Genomic DNA, 27428 nt, shown 5'->3' with positions numbered 1-27428 from the left:
TGTGAAGCGTTTTAAAAACTTGAAATGTGCAAAGTAATGTTGTTGTTAGTCCTTCTTTTATCAAACTCAGTAGAAATGCATGTAAAAATGACAGTTCCTGGGCATTTTTACGCTGTGCTGTTGTATCTGTCGTGATGCCCACGTACCTGGTGTTGCACTGGTGTAGCGAGACATCCGTCATATCATATAGGCCTTCAGCTGGCGTATCTCAAGGATTACACCAAGTATAGGATTGGTATAATTGTAATTCCCTCTTCTCCGGGAATCCTGGGGAATGTAGTTCTTTGAGTGGGGCTGATGAGGGAATGTTCATCTTCATCACCAAAATACAATTTCCAGGATTCTTTGAGAGAAGTCGTATAGTTAAAAATAATGTATGGTTGTGCGCATGTCTGATATGGAAGTGCTGAGGCATATAGAACAGAAAAATACATGAGCAGTTACGAACTGCGGATGGACAGATATAAATTAGGAGTTGAAATTTGAACTGCATTTAATCATGAATATGTCATCATTAACTAAGCATCAGATGCATGTATATGAATGCATTTATGGCTCAATCCCAAACCATTTTTGGAGTCTGAACTAAAGAATAAGAATAACGCATTGGGGAACACTTCAAGGCAGGAAGGACGTTTGTGGAGATAAAGCGAGTGTTGTTTGCAGGAGTAGGCTTTAGGGAAGCATTTAAAAAGAGAAGAGTGACGGATTTGCTCAGCGTGAGAAGAAACCATGAAGTATGGAGTAAAACCAAAAGCCAACAGTTAAGTTGAGAGAACCAGAGAAAGACCTTGAGAGGACAAGAGAAAAAGAATCCAGTGGTGGGAAGTGTAAATGTAGGAAGCTATAGAGCTGGTTACAGGTATCACAGTGTTTTCCGTCTAAGTGGCAAGGATTGAGGGAAGCACTAAGTGGAAAGACTTACAGAGGCATACCTGCACTCACCTTAAATATTTTTAATGGTACAGCTACTGGACTATCATCCTGGTCCTATAATCCCAATAGTAGGATGCCATGATTTGTGAACTTCCATTTGCATGGTAAACTCCATTCTAACCGCATAAGAACATAAAAGCCCTTCTAGTCTAGCTAGATACGTCTGGAAACATCACAAGCAGGCTGTAGCTCTTCCCTGTTGTCTGAAACTAGCATCTGTTATGTCGGGGTATGCTGTCTCTGAACATGGGGTTCCATTTAGCCATTGATAGACCTCTCTTCCTCCATGAATTTGTCTCAGTATTTTAGAAAGCTTTCTAGGCTGGTGGCAATCATCACATCTTGTGAAATAAATCACTTCTTTATCTGTTGCAACAGGCCCTTTAAAAAGCATGCTGTTGTCTAGCTTGGGAATGTATTGTCATGCCAAAGGTATGACCCTCCTGATGGCTAGAGGTACTTGTGGCTTCAAAATGGGAGACACAGAAGTGTTCACATTATTCCGATTTGATTAACCAAATGTCCAATTTGTTTATCTGTCACATTTGTATCCCCGGGGCTGGCCCTACCATTAAGCGGGGTGAGGCACCTCCTTTGTGGCAGAATGTCTGAAGGCACAGTTCAAAGGCAGCACATTGTTTGTTACTATGGGTGCAATCCTTTGCACATTTAGATGGAAAAAAGTCCTACAGCAGTTTCTAGCATGGGAGATACTGGGAGTTGTAGGACTTTTTATGTCTAAATATACATAGGATTATACCCTTAGTCAGTCAGTCAGTCAGTCTCTCTCTCTCTCTCTCTCTCTCTCTCTCTCCAGTGTCGGGAGATGCCATTTAGATATTCAAACCTTAGGCACCCTAGCTTGCCATAACAACTGAATAGGGCACCAGCCAGAATTTCCTCCAGAGTGGTTTGCAAAAACATTTCAAACCGTTATCTCAAGTAATTGCTTGGAATCAAATCCTGCCTAGGGCTAGCCACAGTTTGCCCAGTCAGGATGTCATTATGGTAAACTGTGGTTATCATGCAACTTGGAGGAGGAGAAAATGTGTGAGCCTGCAGCATATTCTGTCTCCAAATAAGTATTTGCAAATTGAGTTTCTTGGCATCTGAATTCACCACAGAGCCAGAAGTGTCAGCCAGTTGTGGGGAGCACGTGACTCTCCTTTGTACCAACTGCATGGTCTACCAGTTCATTTTGGGTCACAATGCAGAGTGCAGCCTGCTTGTCCACTTAGTGTTTAGTGGAAGAGACTCTTTTGCATGTTCCATCACTCCCAAAAGCACAATTGGGGAGTATAAAATGAAGAGCCTTTTCTGATGCAGTGCCCTGATCCAAGAAATCCAACGTACCTCCTCTTTGCTTGCTTTCCTTGCATTTTGACGTATTTTTTGTTCCAGCAGGAAGCTTTGGCCTGACTTTCATGTGAATTTCTTGGATCCTCCCATGAATCGTTTTGTAGTTTTGCTGTGATCCTGACTGGCTGTTTGTTTTCAAATTTGTTTTGTCCTTAATTTAGCATGTTCCCTTCATTGAGCATTTTATTATGAAATAGAAAGGTGAGTTACAAATGTCATAAATAAATAGCACTACTAAATAAATAAATGATTACATTTCCCCTATAAACAGTATACATACAGTATACCTACAGTATTTAAAAAGTGGGTCCTATGGTCTATGTTACGTTAGTCGTTCTTAAGTTTGGAGATCACTCACTTTTAGAAAGAAAGAAACCCAACAGCCTGCCTTCAAGTTGTTCCTTGATTCCATGTCAGCAGTGCTGTTGCCCTCTTGTTCCCAGACTTCATTGCTCTATCAGCTACGTAGAATGTTTTTGTAACATTGGCAACAATGACCTTGATGTAAAGCAAATGTGTAGTAGCTGAATCATGTAAGGAGGAAGGAACTGAGTGTGAAGACATTTGCTATTGTCATATAACTAGTACTAGTGTTCAGGGATGAAAATCAATACACACACACACACATGCTTTGGCAAGGGTGTGTTTAGCTTTGGAATTATAAAAAAAATCAGAACCCACACACATCTTTGACAAAGATGAAAGCAGATGAGACACACTTTTCCCGATTATGGTCTCGGGCATACCAAAGCTAAATTGCCCATGATTACTTCTGATTGCTGGTGTTTGGGAATAGAATGAGAATAAGGTTGAGCACGGGAGGGATCCCACTTTCTGTGCCCTCAAAAGACTGACACACTAGATGTTAAAATCGATACAAAGAGTTCTGCTCTCAGAGGGAGAAATAGAAGAGGCTTTTACTGCTTTTCCTATTCCTTTCCAGCTGATTATTTAACAGATCAGCAACAGGGTTGTTTTAACTCTCTCTCTCCCCCTTGCCCTGCCAAGGAATTGTGCACCGAATGGAAAAGTGGACACAAGCTTTTTGAGCTTTGTCCAGCAGTCAGACATGAATGGAACAAGAACGATGTTTTAGTAGTCCATTGGGTCTGCCTATGTAGTGGATACATTCTTCGTGGAGAATTATGGGTGCTTCCATGTTCGACTCCTGCAGCCCAAGTCAAGCTAACTCTAGAGTGGTGTCAGTGGTAGACTGAATTCACAGAAGAATCATTCCAAAAGCAATCAAGTGCAAGCCTGGGGCTGAACTGAGACATCTGTCTATAGGGGAGGACTGGAACAGGTTTGGAGGATGGGGAGCAGGGCAGGGAGCTGGTTAAGGAAGCTAGCAGACAGGAAGACAAGGAGATGCCAGCAGACACATCCAAAGCAAGACTAGGGAGCCCTACAAGAAAGGCCATGTGATTTTGCAAGGCTCTACAAAGGCTTTTCCCTCTCAGATTTTTCTGGAAATTCTTCCGAGATGCCCGTGGGGATAGTAGGTACTTCCAGAAGAAGGTTTTATGGCACCATAATTCATATAATTTTACAGGGGATCCAGACCATGCCATCTTCCATTCATGATCGCCCCATATTTTCGCCCCGTTCTTCCATCTTTTCTCTTACCGCAGAAAATCTGTTAAGGAGAAAAAGACGGAATAGGCCTTTGAATTGATAGCTCCAGGAGCCGTCCATCTGGAAGCACCCATTGTTGTGAGGAAATTGCCTACTCTTTCACCCATTACATTTTCATATTTAACCAGAAGCCTGGGTCCTTTCCATTCTACTTAGGCTGCTTGTAAATTAATACAACTCCTGAGTAGTACATTTGGCTGTAGATATTGCATAATCCAAACTCAAGGCTACTAGGGCTGTAGGCTGTGTTGAGAACAGGTTTGTGGCCTCAAAACTGAGAGATACCTTCTCCAAAGATCACACACTAATATGTACATCAAGGCTTAGATGTATTTCTAACACCTACAGTGTATATTTGTGATGTACTCAGAGAAAGGTTTAAGGTCACATAAGAAATGTCTATGGCAGAGATAACAAATTTGAAACTTGGGAAACTGAAGATTCCACTTTGGATGCTTTTGGAGTCCAATTTCATTTATTTCTCTGCACTGCGATCTGTCACTAACAGAAGTTAGTGAAGTTATCATTAAGGCCTTAGCTAGACCTACCTGTTATCCCGCGACGGAGGAGGGAAGATCTCGCGTTGTGTTTAACGCAAGTTCCCTCCTCTGTTTACACGCGACGCGCGACGACCACAGAAGGAGAGGCGTTGCGCCCGCCATTTTTATTTTTAAAGGGCAAGCAGCGCTCATGTGCAAACGTTAAATTTTTAAAATTTAACTTACTTTCCCTGCTCCCCCCCACCTTACCCCTGATGGGCGCAGCGCCTGGCTCCTCGCGAGGAATCGCGCGGAGCCGGGTCAACCCACGGCAACCGGCCACATGTTCCGCGGTCCCAGGCTCAGCCCGGGACCGTGGAAAACCAGGGCCAAAGTGGATGGCGAGATCCCAGGGCAAAGGAAGGATCATCCCTCTCCGATCCCAGGATCCCCTGTGCGTCATGTGGACACAGAGGGATGATCCCGGGGTTCACCCCAGGATAAAGCCCCTTCTAGCTATGGCTTTAGTTAGTTAGAAGTTACTTTTACAGTGAGAAAAGATCACATTATTGTTAGGGTGAAGGGTAGCTACTGGAAAGAATATTTTGCTCTATTTTGGGAGAGTGTTCTGCTAATAGCACGGAAAATATTAACACAGACAAAATAGAAATAGAAAGCTGTTGTTCTACCTCATTATATTTGTTACAGCTCCAGCTCTGAATTCACAGGAAATAAACTAAAGTTCTAGTTTTCCAAGCATACAGTAGAATACTTTCCCTCAAAGATTCTCCACTGAACTCCAAACTCTTTTAAATAAAAATAATTATTTCCCTGGAAATGTATACATTTGTTTTGTTTATACTGACACATATTTTCCAAGGATTTCCCAGCAAATGTTGTGCTTTGCAGATCACTGGAGAATTATGGTTTCTTTGAAGGCCTCAAATATCAAGTGTTGGCCTGGCTAGAGGAGAATGTGTGCTTATATGGTTTTATAATTTTATGTCCAAGCGTTTTAAACTTGTGTGCATTTCATAGTTTTTAAGAGCATCTTTTACTATAGGTTTAAGAAATGCAATGCTGCCCTCTGGTGTCCAACTGAACCATCTTATTTGCAGCAAGCAACCTGGTGCCCTCCAGATGTTTTGGACTACAAGTCCCAGTCAGCATGACTAATGGTAATGGGCTGTGGGAGTTGTAGTAGCAAACATCCGGAAGGTACCAGGCTGCCTACCCCAGATCTAAATTGTGTAGACAGTGGACAAAAATCCATCTGGATGTCAAACAGCATTCTCCTTTCTAGCTTTTTGGTGATTGTTATACGGCAGCTGGTATTGCAAGAAGCACTTTTAGAATATTTCGATCTGAAGCTGGAAATTCACAGCTGCTGTCACTTAACTACCCACTCATCTTTGAACCCCACTGGTTGATCTTGGGACTTGGCCATTACCGTAGCAGTGTTTACAACAGCCCTGGGTGGCAAAGCAAAATGATTAGCCTCACGTTGAAGGATGAGGGCAACAGACGTCTGGCCCAGGGTGCAATTGTGGCTGGGGTGGAATGTGAAATGAGGCCTTCCCGACTCACTCACAGTCCTCTGTGCTACATAGTTCTCATTTCTTCATCAGTGAAGGAAGGGGGATGTTAGCAACCTACCACTCCAAACAAAGATCAAGCACAGGTTATGCTTAATGAGTGTTGCTGTAACCTTTAGGAAAAGTTTTCAGTAGAAATCAACCAAACAAATAAATCTGAATCATAGCCTTTACTGCTACATCACCCCATTCATTGTAACATTTGGAAATGTATCTGTATTATTGTTCTCAGAAGAACTCCCCTATCTCTGGCAGTGATGAAGGAGGTTATGGCCATTGCTGTGGGCTACTCCCTCTGCATGTTCCATGGTTCTGTTCCATTCCTCCCTGCTCTGAGGCAGTAAAATGAGGATATAGCTTTGTTCTAGCAGCGGGGGAAAGTGGTTGGGTGATGAGACCAGGGGAGGAACAGGCTGGGTGAAGCAGCGGCTGTGCTGGTGTTTCGGAGATAAGAGGTTTCTCCAGGCTTGTGCTCTGGCAGCCCTCGGCAGTGCTATGAAAGGATTGAACAAACACATGGACTGGTCTGGGTAAGAATCCATGAAAAAGATTAACAGGTGCATTGAAAAAAGATTACCGTAAGTTTTGTTATTTTAGGGTGCAATCCTATGTGTGTTTAGACAGGGGAAAAGTCCTACAGATCCTAACCTTCGCAGCATTCCAGCCCTGGCTGGGGAGTGCCTGGAGTTTTGTGGTATTTTAATTCACTGGCCTGTTTATGTTGAATTTTGGCATTAACTACCTTGGCTTCAAAAGGCGAATAAAAAAATTCAAGGAATAAATTCAAAAATACAAGCTATAACAAAGGTTCTGAAAATCTCAGTGACAAGTGTTGTAATCTCGGACTCTGGAGCTGACTTCACTGAGATTAGGAGCAAGGCCTCCCCAAATTGCTTTAGGTGAGCTTTCCCCAACCTGTTGCCCTCCAGATGGGTTGGACTACAACTCCCATGATATGTTGCAACTGTAGCCCAGCACAAACGGAGGGCACCAGGTTGAGAAGGCTGCCTTAGCCACTGTGCCACACAGGTGCGTGGTGACCTATTTTCTCCGCTATTCTGCTGGGTGCCACAAACATGACCCCCTTTAGCATTTTTAATAGAACATTTATGTAGAACGGGATTATTATTTCAGTGCTGCAGATGATGGGACTGAGGCTGAGAGAAAGCGGCTTGCCTAAGGCTACCTAGGAAGACTGTGTCAGAGGTGATGTTTTGACCATGGGCCTGGCTATTTCACCCCTCAGTCTCGTAGCCACTATGCCACACTGCCTCTCTCCCTGAGCCATCTGCAGGGATGTATCAGGAGCTGCTGTGCACAATGATGTAGAACTCCACAGATTCAGCTAACCAGTAACAGAGGCTTAGCTATTTTCATTTTACATCTATCGTCAGGGGTCATTTCTCCCTTTCATCATTTTCCCCCCAAAAGCTATTTCAAAAGCAATTACTTCCAGCCTAGGATGCAACCATTTCTTAAGAAGCAAAGCAAGACAATTGTCAAGGACATGGAATAGGGAAAAAGAAAAGCATCCCAGCCTAAAATATTTATGGAGCTATAAATCAACCTGTGAAAATAAAACAAGCATTAATGTCTTTCATATTGGGTAGGACTTACACATACAGCAATGCTGAATGATTGTGTCTTAAGGGACACACAAATCTTTCCAAGAGTCATAACACAATCACTAAAACAAAAAACAAAAATAATTCATTCCCCTCCCTCCCTCCTTCCCTCTCTCTCTCTCTCTCTCAGCCCTGCAGGCCTCATGAACACATTTCCACCCATGTAATAATAAAAAATGATCAGGATCTTATATGTTTATTTGGTGGCTGAAATTTCTTTGCTGAGTTTAGATGAATTCTTTGTTTCATTTCTATCTAGGTTCTACATTGAGAGCATATCCTATCTAAAGGATAATGCTACCATTGAGTTGTTTTTCTTGAATGCAAAGTCCTGTATTTACAAGGTAAGGCCTTGATTTTTCTTCTTCTTCATGTTGCTGTAACCAAGTTGTGCTCCATTTGGCCAAAGGTTGTGTGACGTCTGTCTCTGAATGTATGTATGTAGCCAAAGTGTAGGAAAACACATTCAGGTGTTCCAAAGTGTAATGGAGGATCCATGTGGATGCAGGCCCTGGCCCTGTCACCTCTCCCAGCTCTGGACCTTCCCATGTTGAATCAGAAGTTCCGAAAAGAGGTTATAAGCATGTTCAGGCGAACACAGAGTCCTCTATGTGATCAGAAACCCTGGTTGATTGATTGATTATTGCATTTATATCCTGCCCAAGGCGGATATAATCCTCCTCTCCACTTTATCCTCACAACAACCCGGTCTGTGACTGGCCCAAAGTGACCCAGTGGGTTTCCATGGCCGAGTGGGGACTAGAACCCAGATCTCCTGATTCCCAGTGCGACACTCTAGCCACTACACCACATTGGCTCTCACTGATTGCATGGGGTTCCCAATTGCATGAAGGACTGTAACCATGTTCTGCCACACATGGTTACAAACTCCTTCCAGAACTTCTGGTTCAACACAGAAAGGTCAGGGAATGGAGTAGGTGAGGCTGGCGTGTGCATCCCCTCCATGATTATTTATTTATGTGTTACGGTTACATGTATGTCCCTCCTTTTCTCCAAGAAGCCCAAGGTGGTGTACATCCTCCTCCTTCTCTCCATTTTATCTTCAGAACAACCTTGTGAAGTGGGTTAGGGTGAGAGTCAGTGATTAGGCCAAAGTCCCCAGTGAAGCTCATGATCAAGTGGGGACTTGAGCCTCCATCGCTTGAGTCCCAGTCCAACACTCTAACCACTACACCACACAAGCACATGATTCGAATTTATGACCCCTGAATATGGCTTCTACCTATCTAATTCAAAATTCTGTGTCCGTTGTCTAATCCAAGAGTGGGCAAGCTGGTTCCCTCCAGATGTTTGGGGCAACAACTCGCAGAAACCTCAACCAGCATGGCCAGTGATTATGGTAGCTGTATTCCAAAACATCTGGAGGACAGCAGGTAAACTACCCCTGGTCTAGTCTATTACTCCTCTATCTAATTCAGTAGTGGCAATTCTGGGGATGGCTTTCTTTGATGAACATCTGACTCTGCTGTGAAATGGAAGGACACCCCACCCCACCCCACACACAAAATAGCAAACCCATGGCTTAGAATCTTCTAACCCATTTTGGGTTAGAAGATTCGGAAAAGTCATGTTTTCCAAGCAAGAAAAAAAATACCATCATAGCTGGCCATCATATCCTGGATTATACAGGTAACATTTAAGAACCATTTGCATGGAATCAAGAAGAGGGTGAATTTGCATCAGTGGACTCTTTAACCTTCAAGATCTACAGTTTGCTGAGTCCATGTATGAATAGTGTTTTGCTTGTTTGAAGTGGCATCAAGATGGTTGCTAAATGAGAATTTAGCAGTGCTCTAAAGGAGCCCCAGGATTGTTAGAACTCACTTGAAAACATCCATCAGAAGAGGGCACCCTTGCAGCTGAATCAGATATGAGGAGGGAAGTAGTGCTGTTGATCCCATCTGGTTACTGGAAAGCGTGCAAGTTTGTTGAAAATGTGCCATCTTCACCAGAACAAAAACGGTTACATGCAATACTGACGAAATGGTGTCTGGCCAAGTTGTTTGGCCTTCTAGGGTTTGAGAAAAAAAAGACACTGGCCTGCTGTTGTTGGTTACTTAAAACAAAACAGTCCCAAGTGCAGAACATTGTGTAACACATTGACAGATGAACAGCTCCTTGGCTTGAAGCTAGAAGAGTGAATGCCATATTAGAAATAGAGTGCGTAAGGATGTGCAGCTTCTTTGTGCTGTGAGATGAAACAAATCCCTTGAGAGGAGTGAAAACAGTATAAACAGAAAGATCTGACAATGCTTTTGGGAACACTCCGCGCTAGTTCATCCGTGCACAAATCATTTCTCATCACTTGATTATATGCTGGTATCTGAATGTGTGAACTTGCTCCACTGAAAAGCCTTGCATTTGATCTGATATGGAAGACCCATGATGGGCCTGACATACATCCAAGTCAGCACATAGGAACACAGGAAGCTGCCTTATACTGAAGGCATGTCTAAACAATGGCTTTTCCCAGGGATCGCCCCAGGATCATCCCTGTGTGCCCACATGACGCACAGAGGATCCTGGGGGCAGGGAGGGATGATCCCTCCCTTTCCCCAGGATTATCGGGATGGCTTTTAGCCCAATTTTCCCCATTGTCACATTTTTTCCCATCGTCCTGAGACTGTGAGAGGTGTGGGCAGCTGTCCCGGGGTGGGGGAACGGGATCAGAGGGGTGTTTTTTTTTTAAAAAAAAACCTAACCTTTTCAATGGAGCACTTGTGTGCTCATCTTCAATAATAATTAAAAAAAGGTGGGACTGAGGCATCCTCCTTCCTCCTGGGACGTCACGTGCAGTGTGTGGACTGAGGGGAAGGATCTCGCGATCGGCATATTGCAAGATCCTCCCTCCTCCTCTGGGAGGTGTAGACATGCCCATAGTCACAGCATTGGACCATCTAGCCTAGTATTGTTGACACTGGCAGTGGCTCTGCAGTGTTTCAGACAGGATTCATCCTAGCCCTACCTGGAGATTCTGGAGACTGAACCGGGTATATTCTGCATGCGGAAGGCTGATCTATATGAATAGTCTCAGCCAAGCTCTGCGTTGGCCTGAAGTACAGGCGCTTTTGAGGAATAGTCATATGTGGACTGAAACACAGGAAGGATTCATACCCACATCTCTACCACCCTGCCTCAGTGACACTCTCATGAATAAAGGTGGGGATGAGAACCCAGCATGGTATATATGTGGTATATTTGCTTTGAGTGCTCTGCGAAATTAGCTGGCTGTTACATGGTCCGTTGAAACGAATCTGTTTAGGGCCTCTTTAAAAATGTCACCTTTCTTCTTTGCTGTAGAGCACAGGTTTCATTAACTAAGTGCCCACGGCCTTTTCCATTCTTGTGTGATCGATATTTATGGACACCGATTGTGTGTGTGATTTTCAGCATAGAGGCGTGTTTCAGTAAAAGGATGGCTTTGTAGTGAAAACTAAGCTGGAGGTGGGGCCCTCCTTTGTCGCTTGGTCCCCCAGCATGCCTTGAGGGGGGAGGGAGATTGGTTAATTTACTCAGTGTCTTGGCTATACTGTGGGAACTATCTGATTTCCTTTCTCCCAAGGTGTTTGTGAATGGGCTGTCTTGTATTACACTCATTAGCTCTGCCTGCAATGCAAATTAATAACATGCCCTTTTTCCTTATCTGTGTGAACTGTTAGACCTTCTAATACCACAAATCACAATCCAGTCACTACTCAGAAGGAGAGAGAAATCCAGGAGGAGGGAGAGTAGTAACTAAAGCGCTAGCATAGTAGTCCCTGGTTGACAAATCTCATGGCTGCCATAAACTCACTAAATAGTTTTAGGCAAGCCACTCTGAGGCACCATATAAATGCTTATTAGTAGTAGTATTAATCATTCATCTTCAGCTGAGACTTATTTATGGGACTTTGCTTTCATAGTTTTTGATAGATTTAACGCTGAAATTACTAGCCCTTTACATGGCATTTAAGCTTCATGGAGTGACACCTCATTTGTGCTCAGTCGTAACGCTTTGCTGCGAGCGGCTTTGGACATGGTAATCCTGCACAGCTAGAAAAATGCATGCAGTCATTTCTGCATTTAGCTGATCATGCAGGATCATGGCAAACGATGGGGAATTTGCAGAAAGAAATGGTGTATAGGCCATAGCTGTGGCCGTGCAATTTGCCCTTTGGATGTAATGCTCTGGGACTAGCAGCCCAACACAGTAGTTACCATTATATTAAGCTGGCTGTTTGTGATCATACCATGTTCAAAACTGCTCTTGAGTAGATTGCTATTTTAGAGATGGGGAACATAGGGCTGAGGTATAATGATTCGTCCAGGGCCATCCTATGAATTGGCTTGAGCTAGGATTTGAATTCTTGGTAGGCCAGGGGTGTTGATTCCATTGGTGGGTGGGCCCAAAAGTATCAGCATATTTTAGCTAAAGTGCTTTCTGTCAGTAACTAATGATGATCAGTAGTTGGGGAAAGAGAGTGGGGCCAATGAAGCAGCAGGGCCATCTGGGGAATCCTGGAGGGCTGGACTGGGAACCCAGGCAGGCCAGATTTGGCCCTGGGGCCTGACTTTCTGCACCCCTGCAGTAGGCCTTCTTCTAAACCATGCTGCTTTCAATAGCAGAATGTGGAGCTTGCTTGAGTTTTGCAAGCACAATTTATCACTGAATGTAACTTTGGGCATTCCAATACAGAGGGGGGCGGAGCTGCACTTGGTCTTCCACTGTTTGGTTCAGAGCTGATCTCTCCTTGTTCCAGAGATACCATATTCATCTCTGGGACAGAGTTTGTTTGAGACATACTCAACTTTGGACATTCTAAACTTAAATGGCTGGTGGGGGAATCCTTGGAGTTGTAGGACTTTTTCTGTCTAAACATTTACAGGATTGCTCCCTTAAGATGCCTCTTTCCACTTTAGTTTCAAACGTCTGAAGTCTCTCTCAAGCAGTGGTGTACGAAGACTGAAGCTGAAGGCAAATAATCTGCGTTTATACACACACACACACAGGAACTGTCTGCATGACATTACAGCTGTCTGTTATTTATTTAACCCACAGTGAGGCCTTGGTGTGTGGGGGGCATGTGGGGCCACCATTTTGAATATGCAACACCCTCGCATAACCCCATGTTCGGTTTTAGGGTTAAATAACCCAAGATGAGCCGTGACATATCGTCCAAACCCGCTCATTCACACAAAGTTGAAAGTGGTTTAAAAGGGGGATCGCGATTCATGAAGTGAACTCTCACACCGCATCTGCCTCTGGCAAACACGTTTTGCATGTTCTCCCTACTCAATCCCCCAACCCACCCTGTTTAGCCAAACAGTGGGACAAAAGAAATGGGTGTAAACCATGGCAAGTGAAGCCTCTGTCAAACTAGTTTCAATATTCTGAAAAACTGTTGCCTTTCTCCTTCCTAATAGTGGTTCATTAAGCAACATCTCAAAAGTGGCCATTGCAATTTGCTTAATCATTTTGTAAAGTAAATTGCTAACAAGTGCTAACTTGTAGCTTGCAGCCTGAATTCCTATAGGAAAAGGGTAGAATCCTCCAAGCCCCTGCTGGGACATCTCTGCTTTCTACCCACAGGAACACTCTGCGGGGATCCGCATGTCGCTCCCAGAGCGCTTCTATGCGACCCCAGTGCACCCCGAAAACGATAGTCTGACTTCCCTGTAAAAGCAACGACGAAGAGCCGTCCATGCCGCCGCCGCCGAGAGCTCTCCGCCGGCTAGGAGAGCTCGGCAACCCGCCTTCTTTTGCCAAGCTCTCCTCGCCGGCGGAGAGCTCTCCTCGCCGCCGCCGCCGACAGCGGCATGGATGGCTCTTCGTCGTTTCTTTTACAGGGAAGTCAGACTATCGTTTTCGGGGTGCACTGGAGTCACATAGAAGCGCTCTGGGAGCGACGTGCGGATCCCCTCTCTGTCTCATAGAGAACTCTCAGATGCAGCAGAGCTCCTAATAAAGCCACTGCTTCATCTTTCAACGGCTGAGCAGCAGGGATATTTCATTAGTATATCAATAGGGAAGCTGGCTCAGGCAGAGAGCCAACATTGCTGTGATTGTCCATATAGATCGCTTTGCTGAATGAAAGGCGTAGGGCAGGAAGAACAGGGCACGGCCGGGGCTGATTCAGCAGCTACGTCCCACCTCTCTTCGCAAGACAGAGATGTGCTAACTCAGCTCATTGGTGATCACGTGGTGAGCATGGTTAATGCTCTATGTTGGTTTCCAGCGAAAGCACCTTAGGGAGTCATTCCAGGAAAAAGCTTAGGCTGTGGTCTTTTTAATTTTATTTTTGCAAGATGAAGATTAATATGTGACTGTTTAGTGCAAAGCCATTATAATTTAATTGTATGTTTTTGTTTTTGTTTTAGCTGTAAGCTCTTTCAGGAGCTTCATGTGAATGGCAGAGAGTGAAGCATATATAAATAACTGCCTTCCTCTCCAAAACTATTTTAATCTAAATTAGCTTGATTTACCATTCCTTTGTGCAATAAAACCTGAAGCCACCCTTGACAGGCACTATAATTCCCCTTATCCTCTTTGTTATTCTTTCTGCCGAAAATCCCTTCTTGGAATCCCCTCCAAGAATTCCTAGGTCAGTGTTGGCCAAACTTCTGATAGCTAATGCACTTTTTTTCTGAATTAAAACGGATGATGCACTTCACTTTTCACCCTAGAAGAGTGCATAAAAACAAGAACAGCCCATCCCCAAGGTGTACACGGACACCCTCCCCATTTCCCTAGCTCTTTACCCCATTGTGAGCACAAACTTAAACGTTTAGGTTGCACTAAAACACCACGTTCATAGTGGGTAGTGATGGGCCGCAAATCAGGCAGTTCTGAGGTTCATCTCTGTTTAACTTTTCAAGGAAGTTGTGACTTGGAGATTCTGCCTGTCCATTTAGCTCAGGGGTGCTGAAGCTCTTTCAGCCTGAAGACTGAATTCAGTTTCAGAGAAGCTCTCTGGGCCACATTCCAGTGGTGGGCAGGGCCAAAGGCAAAATGGCTGGGAGCAAGGGCCAGCATATTTAGCTTAAAGCTCGTGCTGGCAGTGACTCAGCAGTAGGCAAAGGGTTTCAATGTTATAGAATGGGGAAGGGGGGAGTGCAAAAGCTGGGAAACCACCCAAAGATTGGTGGTTAGGGGAAAGTGAATGGAGCCAGTGGAAGGTTGTGGCCATCTAGGGAGCCACAGAAGGCCATATTGGGAGTCCCAGTAGGTTGGATTTGGCCTGCAGGCTTGAAGTTCAACATCCCTGATTTAGCTGCCTCTGCTGCTGTGAAAGAGAACGTAGCTGTGGCCTTGGCTCTGCTCTGCTCCTTCCCTGGTCCCATTGACCACTCTGTTGGACCGCAGGGAGGTGGAAGCTGGCCAGTAGGACCCACAGGAGCAGGGCAAGAGAAGCTCCAGGTGCAACATGTTCTGGGCAGCAGGATCTCTGGGTCGTGACCTGGCCCAGAGGTTTCCATTAGTGCATTGAGTGCCAGTCTGAACCATTCCCAAATACGTAGCAAATCCAAAATTTCTCTGGTATGTTCTGTCTTCAACTTTGTTATACATACCGAGTGCACCTCATTTGTACGAGAACACCATATCTCTCTCTCTCTCTCTCTCTATATATATATATATTAGCCAAAAACATTTAACAAAAACAAGAACAGTAATAACAAGACCCTGCACACAAGCGGAGAAGGATCAAAAGAAAGAAAGCCTCTTTTTACAGACTCACTTCTTGAATCTAGATGCAGTGGATTTTATTTATTTATTTAAAATATTTATATCCCGCCCTATATCACTAAGATCTCAGGGCGGCGTACAGATAAAAACATACAGTATAAAACAATAAATATACACAGTAAAAAACAAATTAAACCATGATCCAAGTTAAAACAATATATAATGTGATAGAAGGCTCAAGGCAGGACGTTATTTTAGCAGCAGAAAGCTACAAAGGCACCTGGATTAGGTCTGTTGCTTCATATTTGCCAGGGGCAAAGTCAGTACACTTATTATCCCTTGTGAAACGAGGTGTGTCATTTATTTGAATGGCGTGTATTATTGCATTTATCTAAATATAGATCTTGGGCGTTTTGTGCCATTTTTCTTCCCATATGAATTACAACCATTCAAACAATGGTTGAAATATGAAAGTCCAGCAGAGGCATGCAAAGTAACCATTCAGAGGTTAGATTCCAATGGGATTGGAACTTGCAACTGGTTTATGGGAAGAAGAATGGAAAAATACTCAATGATACAATAAAAAAGAGGCCAACAAATAAAAATGCAATTTCTCTGTGACTGTGGGACAATGATTAATACTGTAATGCACTAAGGAATTTTGTGGTGAGGATAATGATGATGGAGCCTCTGGCAGCGATTAGCTGAGCTGCCCAAATGTCACAGTGGGGCAGGGGCAGGAGGGTCAGTGGCTAACATTGGCTGAGCTGAGAAGACGAAGGGAAGAAGGGATTGGAAGTGGACTGGTTCAGGGAATTAAGGACACAAGAGAAGTCCAGACTGAGGAGCATGAGAGGGGGGAGAATGCCCAGAGGGGAGAAATGTACTTGTTCAAGAGCTGAAGAGGTCAAGAGACTGATAAATGTCACATCTTGGTTTGAAACAACCAGTCAAATCATTGGCTGGAGACCTTTCGTGCCCATAAAGGGAGCAGCTAAAATGTAGCCCATTTTTCAGATACAAGACTAGCCTTTCCCATCCTGGTGTGCTCCAGATGTTTTGAACTTCATCTTCCAGCATTCCAGACTATTAGGCCATGCTGTCCGGGGCTGATAAGAGTTGATGTCCCAAGCATCTGGAGGGCACTCAATTGAAGGACGCTGTACTAGACCATTGGTGCAAACACACTGTGTGTGGTATTAAGGTATAGGCAATTGGCGTGCAGAGAACCTCAGCCATAACAATCTATGGTGAGAGATGACTAGACGTCATCCAAAATGAGCAATTGTCTGGAGAATGCTTATAGAGCGTCAGTGGGGTGACCATTTTGGACAAAAGCTGAGCCTTAAATCAAAGCTGTCAAAGTTTCAGTAATTTCAGGTTGTGTCTCATAGTTTTATGGAAGGTTTTATTAGCTGCCAGAAGAATGAGCTAAGCAATTTCAGGACACACTAAATATAATTCCCACAGGGAAAAAAAACACCAGTCCACATTTTTTAACTGTGAACCACCATCCTGTGAGCTGTGATGGGAATTGAATCCAAACCCATAGGCTTGATTTAAGTTCTTAGACAAAGCCCATGCTTGTAGAACACTAATTTTATATATTGGCATTACGTTTTGATTGGGGCCAGATCTACACCAAGCGGGATATAGCACTATGAAAGTGGTATGAAGGCAGTATATAAGAGGCAGGAGCCACACTACTGCTTTATAGCGGCATTGATGTGCACTGACAAGTGTTGGGGACCATGACACATACCATATACTGCTTTCATACCGCTTTCATTGATCTATATCCTGCTTGGTGTGGCTCCTGCCTCTTATATACCGCTTTCATAGTGCTATATCCTGCTTGGTGCTAGGTTCACAGTGGAGCAATGCAGCTTCAGTTGTTTTCCCCACCCCTGTGGGTTCTGTTCTTATGAATGGGATTACCCTAATTACCCATGCCATGGGTTGCCGTGTTGTCTAAACCTGGTGCATGGCGTGTGCATACTGACTTTTCACCTACCCTACAACCCTTACTACAAGCCATTGTTTATAGGGTGGGTGAAAACTTACTACACCCACACAACTCGTTAGCTGTGGACAACTCCACAACCCGTGGTGTGGGTAATTAGAGCATGTGTGAGGAAGGGGGGAATAAATGACACTGTGTTCATTTCCCCTGCTGATTGTCCAACTCCGCTACTGTGCTATTTATGTCATTTACTCAAAGTTAATTTTATCCCAGAGTAGCTGCATTTTGTCTCCATATTGAGTTGGGGGTGGGGGTCACCCTTGCTAGTTTATTGCTTGTGGCAAAAGTGCCCAAAATGGAAAACCCAAAAGGCACACAAATGCATGGATACGCACATACAAACACGCACATTAACACGGGGGGCAAATGCATTGGGATGTTACACTGTGCAGCCTTCATTGAAATGAGTAGGAGTTGTACAACTTTGCTCTTGTATAAGTCCCATTGACTTCAGTAGGCTTGTGCAGGAGAATGGCCAGAGAGATTTTGCCTCATGGGCCAGATTTGTCCATTTCCTCATTTAGCCACTTGAGGTAATAATAATAATAATAATAATTTATTTCTTACCTGCCTCTCCACTTGGATCGAGGTGGGGAACAACAGTGAATATAAAACACATTAAAAAACTGATTAAAAACATAGCATACATGATTAAAACATCCTAAAAACATTCTAAAAATTCACTGGATAGGCCTGCCGGAATAGATCAGTCTTTAAGGTAGCGGTCATACCTTACTTATCGCTTGCAAATTCAGTAAAGAAGCTGTTAGAGATATCAATTTCTGCTTCCTGTGATAGAAGAGCAATCAGCATTTGGGTTGTCAAATACTAATAAAAAATTATTTTTATATTTTTAATACTGCGTTTTAAAATCACCCTCTCCGTTTTTAGCTGCTAAGATTTATCTCTTTTAAATGCTGATTATTTATTTATTGCTGCTTTTAAAACAATTGTGTTTTATTATGTGGTTTGATTATTGAATTAATTTTCATCCTGAGAGCTTTGGCCATAGGGCAACCCATTCATTGAATAAAGGAAAGGACAAGAATAGAAGTAGGACAATCATTGCCACTTTTTCTTCTATTATTCCTCCCATGTGTTTATGGGAAACAGAAATCCAACCTGCAAACCAGTGTGGTGTAGCGGCTAAAGTGTTGGACTGGGAGTTGGGAGATCTGGATTCTGGTCTCTACTCAGCCATGGAAACCCACAGATTCTCAGCCCAACCTACCTCACAAGGTTGTTGTGAGGATAAAATGGAGAGGAAGAGGATTATGTACGCAGCCTTGGGTTTCTTAAGAGGAAAAAAGGCGGGATATAAATGCAATAATCAATAAATAAGCCCTTTCTTATCCCTGCATCTCCATGCCAGGAAACATGCTTTCGTTGATGTTGTTGTTTTGTTTCTTGCATCTCTGCAACTGTTATAGGGACCCAGCCAGAAAGAAAGTGGCAACTACAAGAGAAACAAAATATGGTCAGTGTAGCTCCAGGAGCATAACGGAAAATATTTAAGAAAACCAATTGGAAATCTACCTCACTAATAACATGGGGGACAGATATCAAGTCTTCCAATGTTCTGTAAAAGCAAATTTCTTCAATACAGCAAGTCCTTACTGTGAACAAGGAGACTCCGCTTCTTATTGAAAGAGCTAGAATAAATCAGTGAAGTCCTTGCTACAGTGGAGTCTTTGGCCATGGCTAGACCAGGCCTATATCCCGGGATTGTCGCGGGATCATCCCTGTGAATCCAAATGACACACGGGATCCCGGGAGCAGGCAGGGACGACACCTCCATTTGCCTGGGATAATCCTTAGGTCTAGCTAAGGCCTTTGTTAGGGCTGAAAAGTGATCTAGAAATGCTCTTATTAAATAAATAAATAAATAAATAAATAAATAAATAAATTCTCCCCCCTTTTCTTTTCTTTTCTATCTTATAAGGAGCTCATTGAAGTTGACAGTGAAGTTGTGTTTGAATTGGCTGCATACATCTTGCAGGTAAGATAAATGTTGGATGTGTTGTTTTCACGTTTCAAGGACTAAGGGTTTTCTTTTAAAAATCACATATATTCCAACACAGGAAAATGAAGTTTTCTTTTAATCCATGCCTCCAAGCAACTTCTCCCATGTGGGCTCACGTGTGCCAGCAGCACTTGCAGGATCCTTGACCTGCTGCACTTGCTTTGTAGTTCACCTACCTGTCTGGGAACAGATTGTTTGCATTTTTTGAACATACGAACATGGGAGACCTATTTCAGAGTCACCCTGAGCATAAAAAGCACCATGTGCATTTTGCAGGGAAGGACCCAACCAGGGACTGATTTATGTCAGTTCTTCACATTCAGCCCATTTGTCAAAAGGCACTCTTATAGGGTTGTAGGGTGACCATATGGAAAGGAGGACAGGGCTACTGTATCTTTAACAATTGTATTGAAAAGGGAATTTCACTGAAGAGGAGGAGGTGGTAGTAGCGTGCAAACGAGGGAGCAAGCAGGCATTGAGGGGCAGAATTGACCGTCTGGAATCAGAATTCAATTTTGTATGTGGCAGATCAATTGTAAAGGCAACCTCACTTCTGTGTGGAACCCCAAAGGATTTAATTTTCCCTGAACCATTTCTGCCTACTGGAAATGTTAGTGAGAAGGAACTTCCTGTGTTTACTCAAGTCAGGAGAGCAACTGACAAGCAGCCTGAAGGACCATCAGATGTGAGCTTTTTCAGTTGCTTTCCAAGGAAAACGAGCTTAAGCTTCTTCCTTGCAAGAAATGTAACCGTGGATGGTCAACAAACAAATCTAATTTGTCAGTCCTAATTTTCATCTTCTTTGCACCCCATTTAGTCAATCCTGTTTGCTTGAACTGGGTACAGCTTATTCCCAACTCAATATTTTCTGGCATTGTATTCGGCCTTTCATATATTTCAGTGGCTAAATGAGATAAGAAAGCCTGTTTCAATCCACAATGATTAAAAACTCCATTACAAAACCAAAACCAGTAATATGTCCATTCAGTTCCATTGGCTTTCATAGATGTGCATTTTGTTATAACAATTTGGAAGCCGGGAAGGAGATCGCCAGCCCCAAGAGTACTATAAAGTAGTTGTTTTTTCCTTCCACTGTAGCCCCAGTTAATTGATTGCCAATTAACTGGAATTAACAAACACAATTATAAATTCTACTCTAGACATTCACAAACATTTCCTTGGAGCCTTAGCAATCAATTAATTTGAATTACTGCAGGAGTAGTTAAGTCTAGTAAAACCTCCATAGCATAATTCTCCTTTAGAAGTGAGGGAGGGACAGTGAAGGATATTAGGGGGAGAAATCTGGCATATTATTATACAACCATAATGAACAAAGTTTGCCTTTTGTTTCCTGAGCAGGAACGCTCAGGAAGTACAGACAGGTTTGGCAAGGTTTACTGACAGGTAACAAGAAATTAGAAAATAAGGGTATATAATTGCATGTGGAGAATATCAGTGAGCTCAAATACCCACTAGGAAATGGCATTGATTGTATTGTATGGTGTAAAATAGGTCGTATGGACATCCAGGTGCCTCACACCCACATAATTTTTGCCATCTGTGGGAGGCAGCAAAACAAGGAGGTTTAGTGAGACTTTGGCTGCATTCATCCTGCATTTATTGTACACACCTAGTGTAAACACCTTTGAATAGAGCAGAGCTGGGAACCATGTGGCTCTCCAGATGTTGCTTGATTCTAGCATCTGTCATCCTTCATCATTGGCTATGTTGGCTGAGTTTGATGGGAGTTGCATCCAACAATATTTAGACGGTCACCCCTGAAACAAAGGACTGTCCTCTGTAAAATAGGACATATGAACATAAGAAGAGCCATGCTGGATCAGACAAAGGGCCCATCTAGTCCAGTATTCTGTTCACACAGTGGCCAACCAGCTGTTGACCAGGGAACCACAAGGAGAACATAGAATCGTAGAATAGTAGAGTTGGAAGGGGGCTATAAGGCCATCAAGTCCAACAGAATCCACATGGGCACCCTAGTTTCAAGTCTGGGCTATAACTGGATTAGCCTGTAGCCACAGGTGATCAAGAAACTTTGCAAACCCTAAGAAGAGCTCAAACCTTAACTAGACCTAAGGTTTATCCTGGGATCATCCTGGGGTCGTCCCTGCCTGCTTCCAGGATCCCCTGTGGGTCATTTACATGAACAGGGATGACCCCAGGACGATCCCAGGATAAACCTTAGGTCTAGCAAAGGCCTTGGTGTGATTTTGCAGGAGCACATAAAAAGCGCAGGTTGGTGGTAGATACAGATTTCATTGTTCCTTGCGAGGAGCTGGGACCCACGCATGGGGCACAGAGCTCCTCAGGAGCACTGCGCCCATTGGGGCTAGGGTGGGGGGAACAGGGAAAGTAATTATTTTCTAAAAAATAACTTACCTTTTGCGCATGAGCGTTCGTGCGCTGCTGGCCCTTTAACCGGAAAAAAATGCCGCCTCTCCATCTGAGGTCATTGCACACTGCATGTGAACTGAGGGGGAGATCTCATGATGAAAATATCACATTCTAGCTAAGGCCTTAGTCAGACATAACTGTGTTTGGGAAGAGACAACAACACAAGTCAATGTGAAATACCAAAATCTTAAATTCAAGCAACCTAATACACTTGAAGTTATCCAATTTATTAAATCATTTTAATAACATAAAATACAAAGTAAATAAAATGCAATTATGAGTCAAGTACTCAAGTGTTTCTCAACTATTCCAGCCATTCAGCCTCAGGCGGTAGATTCTGGGGGGTGGCAAAGAGAAGCAGCAAGGTGTTGTAAGACAGAGCAGTATGTATATCACCCAGCTGGCCCTGTGCCCCTAAGCTACCCTGCTGCCCTCAGGTGCAGTTGAGGGAGCCAGTGCTGAAGTAAGATTCAATTGCCAGTCTGGTTGACTTCTGATCATATTTGCCCTTTGCCTCAAGCAGCAAATGTTTGGCTGTCCCTGCCAGTGCCTATGTACTCATTGACCAGAACACTGGTGCAGGTTAATGTCTTACTGAGCCCTCTTGTTATAAATTATATCTCCCGAACATTTTGCATGTACTTCCATACGTACAATCACTAGAGTTTCTTTTATTTTTAACGGAACAGGACATTCAGGGAAGAGGCCTGGAATATCCCTAGGAGGCCAAACTTGTGTGTCCTGTCTTCCTCTCGCTGCCCTCCTATATCTACAGTCCTTGCTGCTAGTGAGACGAGTCTGCTATTCAGTGCAATCTCCAGAGCAGAGCTTTGACATTTCAAAATTCAGAACTACACCTTTGATCCCATGGCACAGAGCAGCACAACTCGAATGTGCAGAACTTTGGTTATAATGTGGGGATTGATGAGTTAAGTCACAATGTTCTCACACGTGAAACATCTAAAACAAACGTTTTGGGCTCCCTTGAGTGGTGGCTTAGGAAGTGCAAATGTTGCAAAAAGGATATTTGTGTCCAAAGAAAAATAGAAGAAGAAACCGAGCTGTCCCAAATGTGCTTAACTTATTAAAGGAATCCCAAGCCCCAATAAAAGCACAACTATGCTTGCACGAAGTTGGACTGAGTCCAGTCTTTGGAAGGTAATCACACCAACGGGCTTTTACTTTCTGCCATGGGTAAACCAGAATATAAAGGCACTTCTGTGCTACAAATGTGAAACTTTATAGTTCAGCCTTGCAAAAACGTCATAAACTTTACTAGCCATAGCAACTTTACTGGTATGGTTGCCACACATACTGATGTTAATCAGTCCTGGCATACATATTGATGTTAGTCAATCTTTTGGGGGAAGAAAACTAACCGGATCTCTCTTAATTGACCAAATTTTCTTCATTTGGTCACCTGAAGTCAGTTCTCACTCACCACAGGTGACAAGGTTACTGGATATTTACAAGTCTGTGTTTAATTTATCTATCTATCTATCTATCTATCTATCTATCTATCTATCTATCTATATCTTCTATATCTATATAAGAATACAGTAGTGTAAGGCTTATTACTCAAGATCTACCTGCCCGATTTGCTAATTTTTGTTTTAAACAGAAGCTTGAACAGTGTGGACATGCAGAAAATTTCAAAAGCTTGAAAAAGTTCAAAGCTCAATCTTTAATAGCAATTAAACAGGCAGGTCAGCTCCTCGCACCAGTGTGGTGTGAAGGTGAGCCCTGCATCCAACTGTGTGGTTAAACTATCGCCGCCAGCAGTGAAGGGGAAGGAGGCAGCCAATTGGGGGGGGGGCAGGGCCACATGCAAATTTTGGAGGGGGAATTCACTATGCGTGAGCCATATTTACATTATTCATGAGCCCCTCTGTGGTGAGGGGACTGAGGGGCAAAAAGTGGGAAAGGAGCAGAACTACTAGTAGACATGGTGACATGGGCTTTACACTTGTTATTATAGATTCCCCCAAAGAACTCTGGGAAAGTTGTGAGCTGGGTAAAGTGTGTGTGTGTGTGTGTGTGTGTGTGTGTGTGTGTTGGAGACCTCCACCTCATTTACAGGATTACAGTTCCTTATGGTTCCTTCGTTTAAATTTGTGTTGTAGTGCTGCTTTTAAACAGAGTACTAATTACCCAGAGTGAGCAGAAGATGTAAACCATGGTCTACACAGTCAACCACTCTCTACTTTTCAATATGTATTTATTTATTACATTTTTATACTGCCCAAAAGCTCCCTGGGCAGTTCACAATACTTTTAACTCAGCTGGTTGCTGGGATTCTTGTAAAGAATGTGGACTGGGTAGACCTTGGCCTTAACTTGCAAGGTATTTGTCTTTAAGCAAGACTGCATTTTCAGGATTACTTACACCAGGAGTGAGCAAGTTGTGGTCCTCCAGAGGTTGCTTGACTACAGCTCCTATCATACCTCCCCATTAGCTATGCAGGCAAGGGCTGATTGCAGATGATGTCCAACAACGTCTGTAGGGCCACGGGTTGCCCACCCCTGACTTAAGTATGCACTTAACTGTTCAGAGATGCTGAATATGAAGTCTTAAATTATAAATATAAGACATACTGGTGGTCCATGGGGATTCTAGTATTTATTTATTTTTAAAAAAAGACTGCCAAAAACCAGAGTTGGCCAATGTTTGCTTTAGATGCATATAAAATACACCTACAAGGCACCTGTCTACTGCCATGAAAGTTGACATATGTAAACCCAATGGATTGGATCCAGACTGTCATGTTTTGAATAGACCCATTGAAATAATTGGGTCTGCTCTAACTATGACTAAGTGTGGATCCAACCATATGGTGATACTTTGATTTGAATATGGGATCATTTGTGTAAACGAAAAAACTCTTTCTAATACATTTAGATGACAAATCTAGAAATAAATGTATATTTATGTGCGTGTCAGATTTATAAAGTGACATTTCCCCCCTCTGCCCCCTTTTTGTAATTTTACAGGAAGCAAAAGGAGATTTTTCAAGGTGAGTTTTGCATGAATATTCTTCAAATAAATTATTTTAATGTAAAGTTCATTGCCGTTGATTTAGAAGATTTGCCTTGTAATTAGATATTATACCTCTTAGCATGTTATACATTAGGCATTTTATTTTCTTCCACTCACCATTGATTAGAGTGCATGCAGCAAGTAAAGTTGTTTGCTTGCATTCCTGAATGCTCAATGTGTTTGTGGAATTCAGGAAGTACAATAGTCTTCCCCCATACAGCAGAGGGACATTGTGGAGGAAATGACTAGTCTTACTGTAATTCATTGCATTGGTACAATTGTTTTAAAAATAGCCTCAAGCTGTGGCTATATTAGGCTTACAGTTCTCTTCACTGGTCCAATTTCAAAAATTACTTACAAGAATAAGATGGGTATGAGTGTTGATTAAATACATTGCATAGGTATCAGCAGCTAGTAGCCACTGGACCTAATTCAGACCTGGAAAAGTTGACCATTTGTTGACCAACTAATAAGAAACCTGTGCCCCCTGATTAGACTACAGCCATGACCTCAAAACCAGTTGCATAACAACATAAAAATCCTGTTCAGGCATTCTGCACCTGAATAGGGTAAAGGTGCAACAGGAGGGTGCAGGCTACCCCTGACCCTATCCATTGTGTTCATCACCCTCTATTCTTGGAGGCTAACTGTCTGAAGATGAGAGCCTCTTGATGAGAGTCTTTGATTTTTCAGTGTTCTGGCTTGTGCGAAGAGACTCCACAGATACAAAAAGCTCTTCTATTCAGAGAGTCGCCCACCATGGGTCTATCTTCATGACACCGAGTTCGCACCGTGCTCCCCCAAAACCCGGCACTTCTGCTCCTGTCAAAGGACTGCTTGCACCAGATAATCCTCACGCCAAGGAGCAAGTGTGGGAGTTATGGCGGTTATCCACCCCATCCCTTCCTGAGACAAGAAAAGATGGAGGAGGAGGAGGAGGCAGCTCAGGGGAAGAAAATAATTTATTTTCCTAAACTCTTGTCCCCATGGCAAGGTAGTGCGGAGTGTTCCAGTGGCCGTTCCGCTTGCCCGCCAGCCCCCTGCCCCAGCGGAGGCAACCAGTCAGGGTCACCATCTGCCGGGAACACCCCCGGAGTGGCTCCTGAATGAGGACAGACTGGCAGAAGAGCCAGGCTGCCCTCGCTCTGGCTGGAAAAGTAAGGGGAAATCCCCGACTTTTCAGCTGCACATCTCTAGCTCTTTGGCCTGGGCTGGCTTCAAATCTGCGGCTGTGTCATCTAAGCGACACCGCACAGATTCAGAGCCACCCTGGGGCAAAGAAGATGTCAAGACAGCCGCCATGAGTGATGAATGAGATGATGGAGAGGGAAGCTGGAGTGCTGTCCCTTGTTGGGTGTTTGCCCTCTGCAGGTACAGAAAGCCTGAATAGGGTTCTAGTTCATTTTGAAAGTGAATTTGCTCACAGGATAATTGATGCTCTGAGGTGGGAGAGATCGCAGTGGGGTGGGAGGGTGCTGTTGCACCATGTCCTGCTTGTTCATCCCTGGCCGATGGCTGGTTGGCCACTGTGTGAACAGAGTGCTGGACTAGATGGACCCTTGGTCTGATCCAGCATCAGGGCACTGCTTCTGTTCTTATGAACCAGCAACATAAAGATAATTTCTATGTTTGCCTCTCTTTCTCTAGTCCTGAAGACTAATTTTGATTCTAATTAAAGAGGGCTTTTAATTGTCATGCCTTCAAATTTAGTGCTTAAAAAAAAACCCAATTAATTTAAGTTTTAAAAGAAAAGCAAGAAGCAAGCAAAATGCACCATCACAAACACCTAACTCTGCAGACTTGGAGGCATGCAAAATTATACAGTCCACAGTTGACGGTTGGAAGTCCTGAGACCTTGACACATCACTTTCAGAACCTCAAATGGCTTGTGAAATCCTGACATGCTTGTGACAAAGAAACACAAGCCTGTTCTTGCTTTCATTTCTCAACTCAGCCTTTCAGATTAGCTTAGTCATTAGCAATCCTGCTCTGTTCAAGGGCCAGGAGAAGTATTTAGATACTTTACCATGCATGTTGACTTACAGTAGCCAGCTTGTTTTAGTACAGTGCTTACAGTAAAGCATAGCACCCAGAACTAAACACAGTAATGTTTGTTTGTTTATTTATTTATTTATTTATTTATTTATTTATTACATTTATATACTGCCCCATAGCCGAAGCTCTCTGGGCGGTTTACAAATGTTTAGAGCTCTCCTAAAATCTGTTAATTAGAAAACATGCATGAACAAGTAGAGAACCACGTACATTTGCAGATGGGTGGATTTATGTGTAATATATTTTTTCTGTGTCCATTCTCACTTCACTTTTCCATACACACAGCATTCACACAGGACGAGTTTGCATGTCACTTTAAGCCATGGTGGTTTAAAAATAATATAAGTAACTTATTTTGGAAATAGTTTACTGTTCCCCGTTACACGATTGGGTAAATAAAATAGTGTGCATAGTTTATTTCTTCCCCCTCACCCCTCCTCCTCTGTAGTCTTCCTGCCCAGGTGGGCAGGTATCCCAGTTTCTCTCATGCCACCACCACATCACCTGCCTGTCTCTGATTGGCCTGCTTCACTCTAAGGTCACCTTCTTTTGTCTCCTGCTCCTGC

General features: G+C 43.4%; 1 protein-coding gene across 4 annotated transcripts in view; it reads left to right on the top strand.

Annotated features, from left to right (window-relative positions):
• The window catches only part of FRMD4A (FERM domain containing 4A), a 486837-nt gene that overhangs the window by 360359 nt on the left and 99050 nt on the right, over positions 1-27428 (top strand). For all 4 annotated transcript variants that reach the window (XM_063134285.1, XM_063134286.1, XM_063134283.1 and 1 more), the window contains exons 5-7: positions 7889-7973; positions 19279-19335; positions 24762-24784. In XM_063134285.1, coding sequence (XP_062990355.1) covers positions 7889-7973; positions 19279-19335; positions 24762-24784 — 165 coding nt within the window. The remainder of the gene's footprint in view (positions 1-7888; positions 7974-19278; positions 19336-24761; positions 24785-27428) is intronic.

Source organism: Elgaria multicarinata, chromosome 9, assembly GCF_023053635.1.
Source record: "Elgaria multicarinata webbii isolate HBS135686 ecotype San Diego chromosome 9, rElgMul1.1.pri, whole genome shotgun sequence".
Classification (NCBI taxonomy): domain Eukaryota; kingdom Metazoa; phylum Chordata; class Lepidosauria; order Squamata; family Anguidae; genus Elgaria; species Elgaria multicarinata.
Note: the sequence above shows the minus strand (reverse complement) of the source record. Positions and strands in the feature narration are given on the sequence as shown.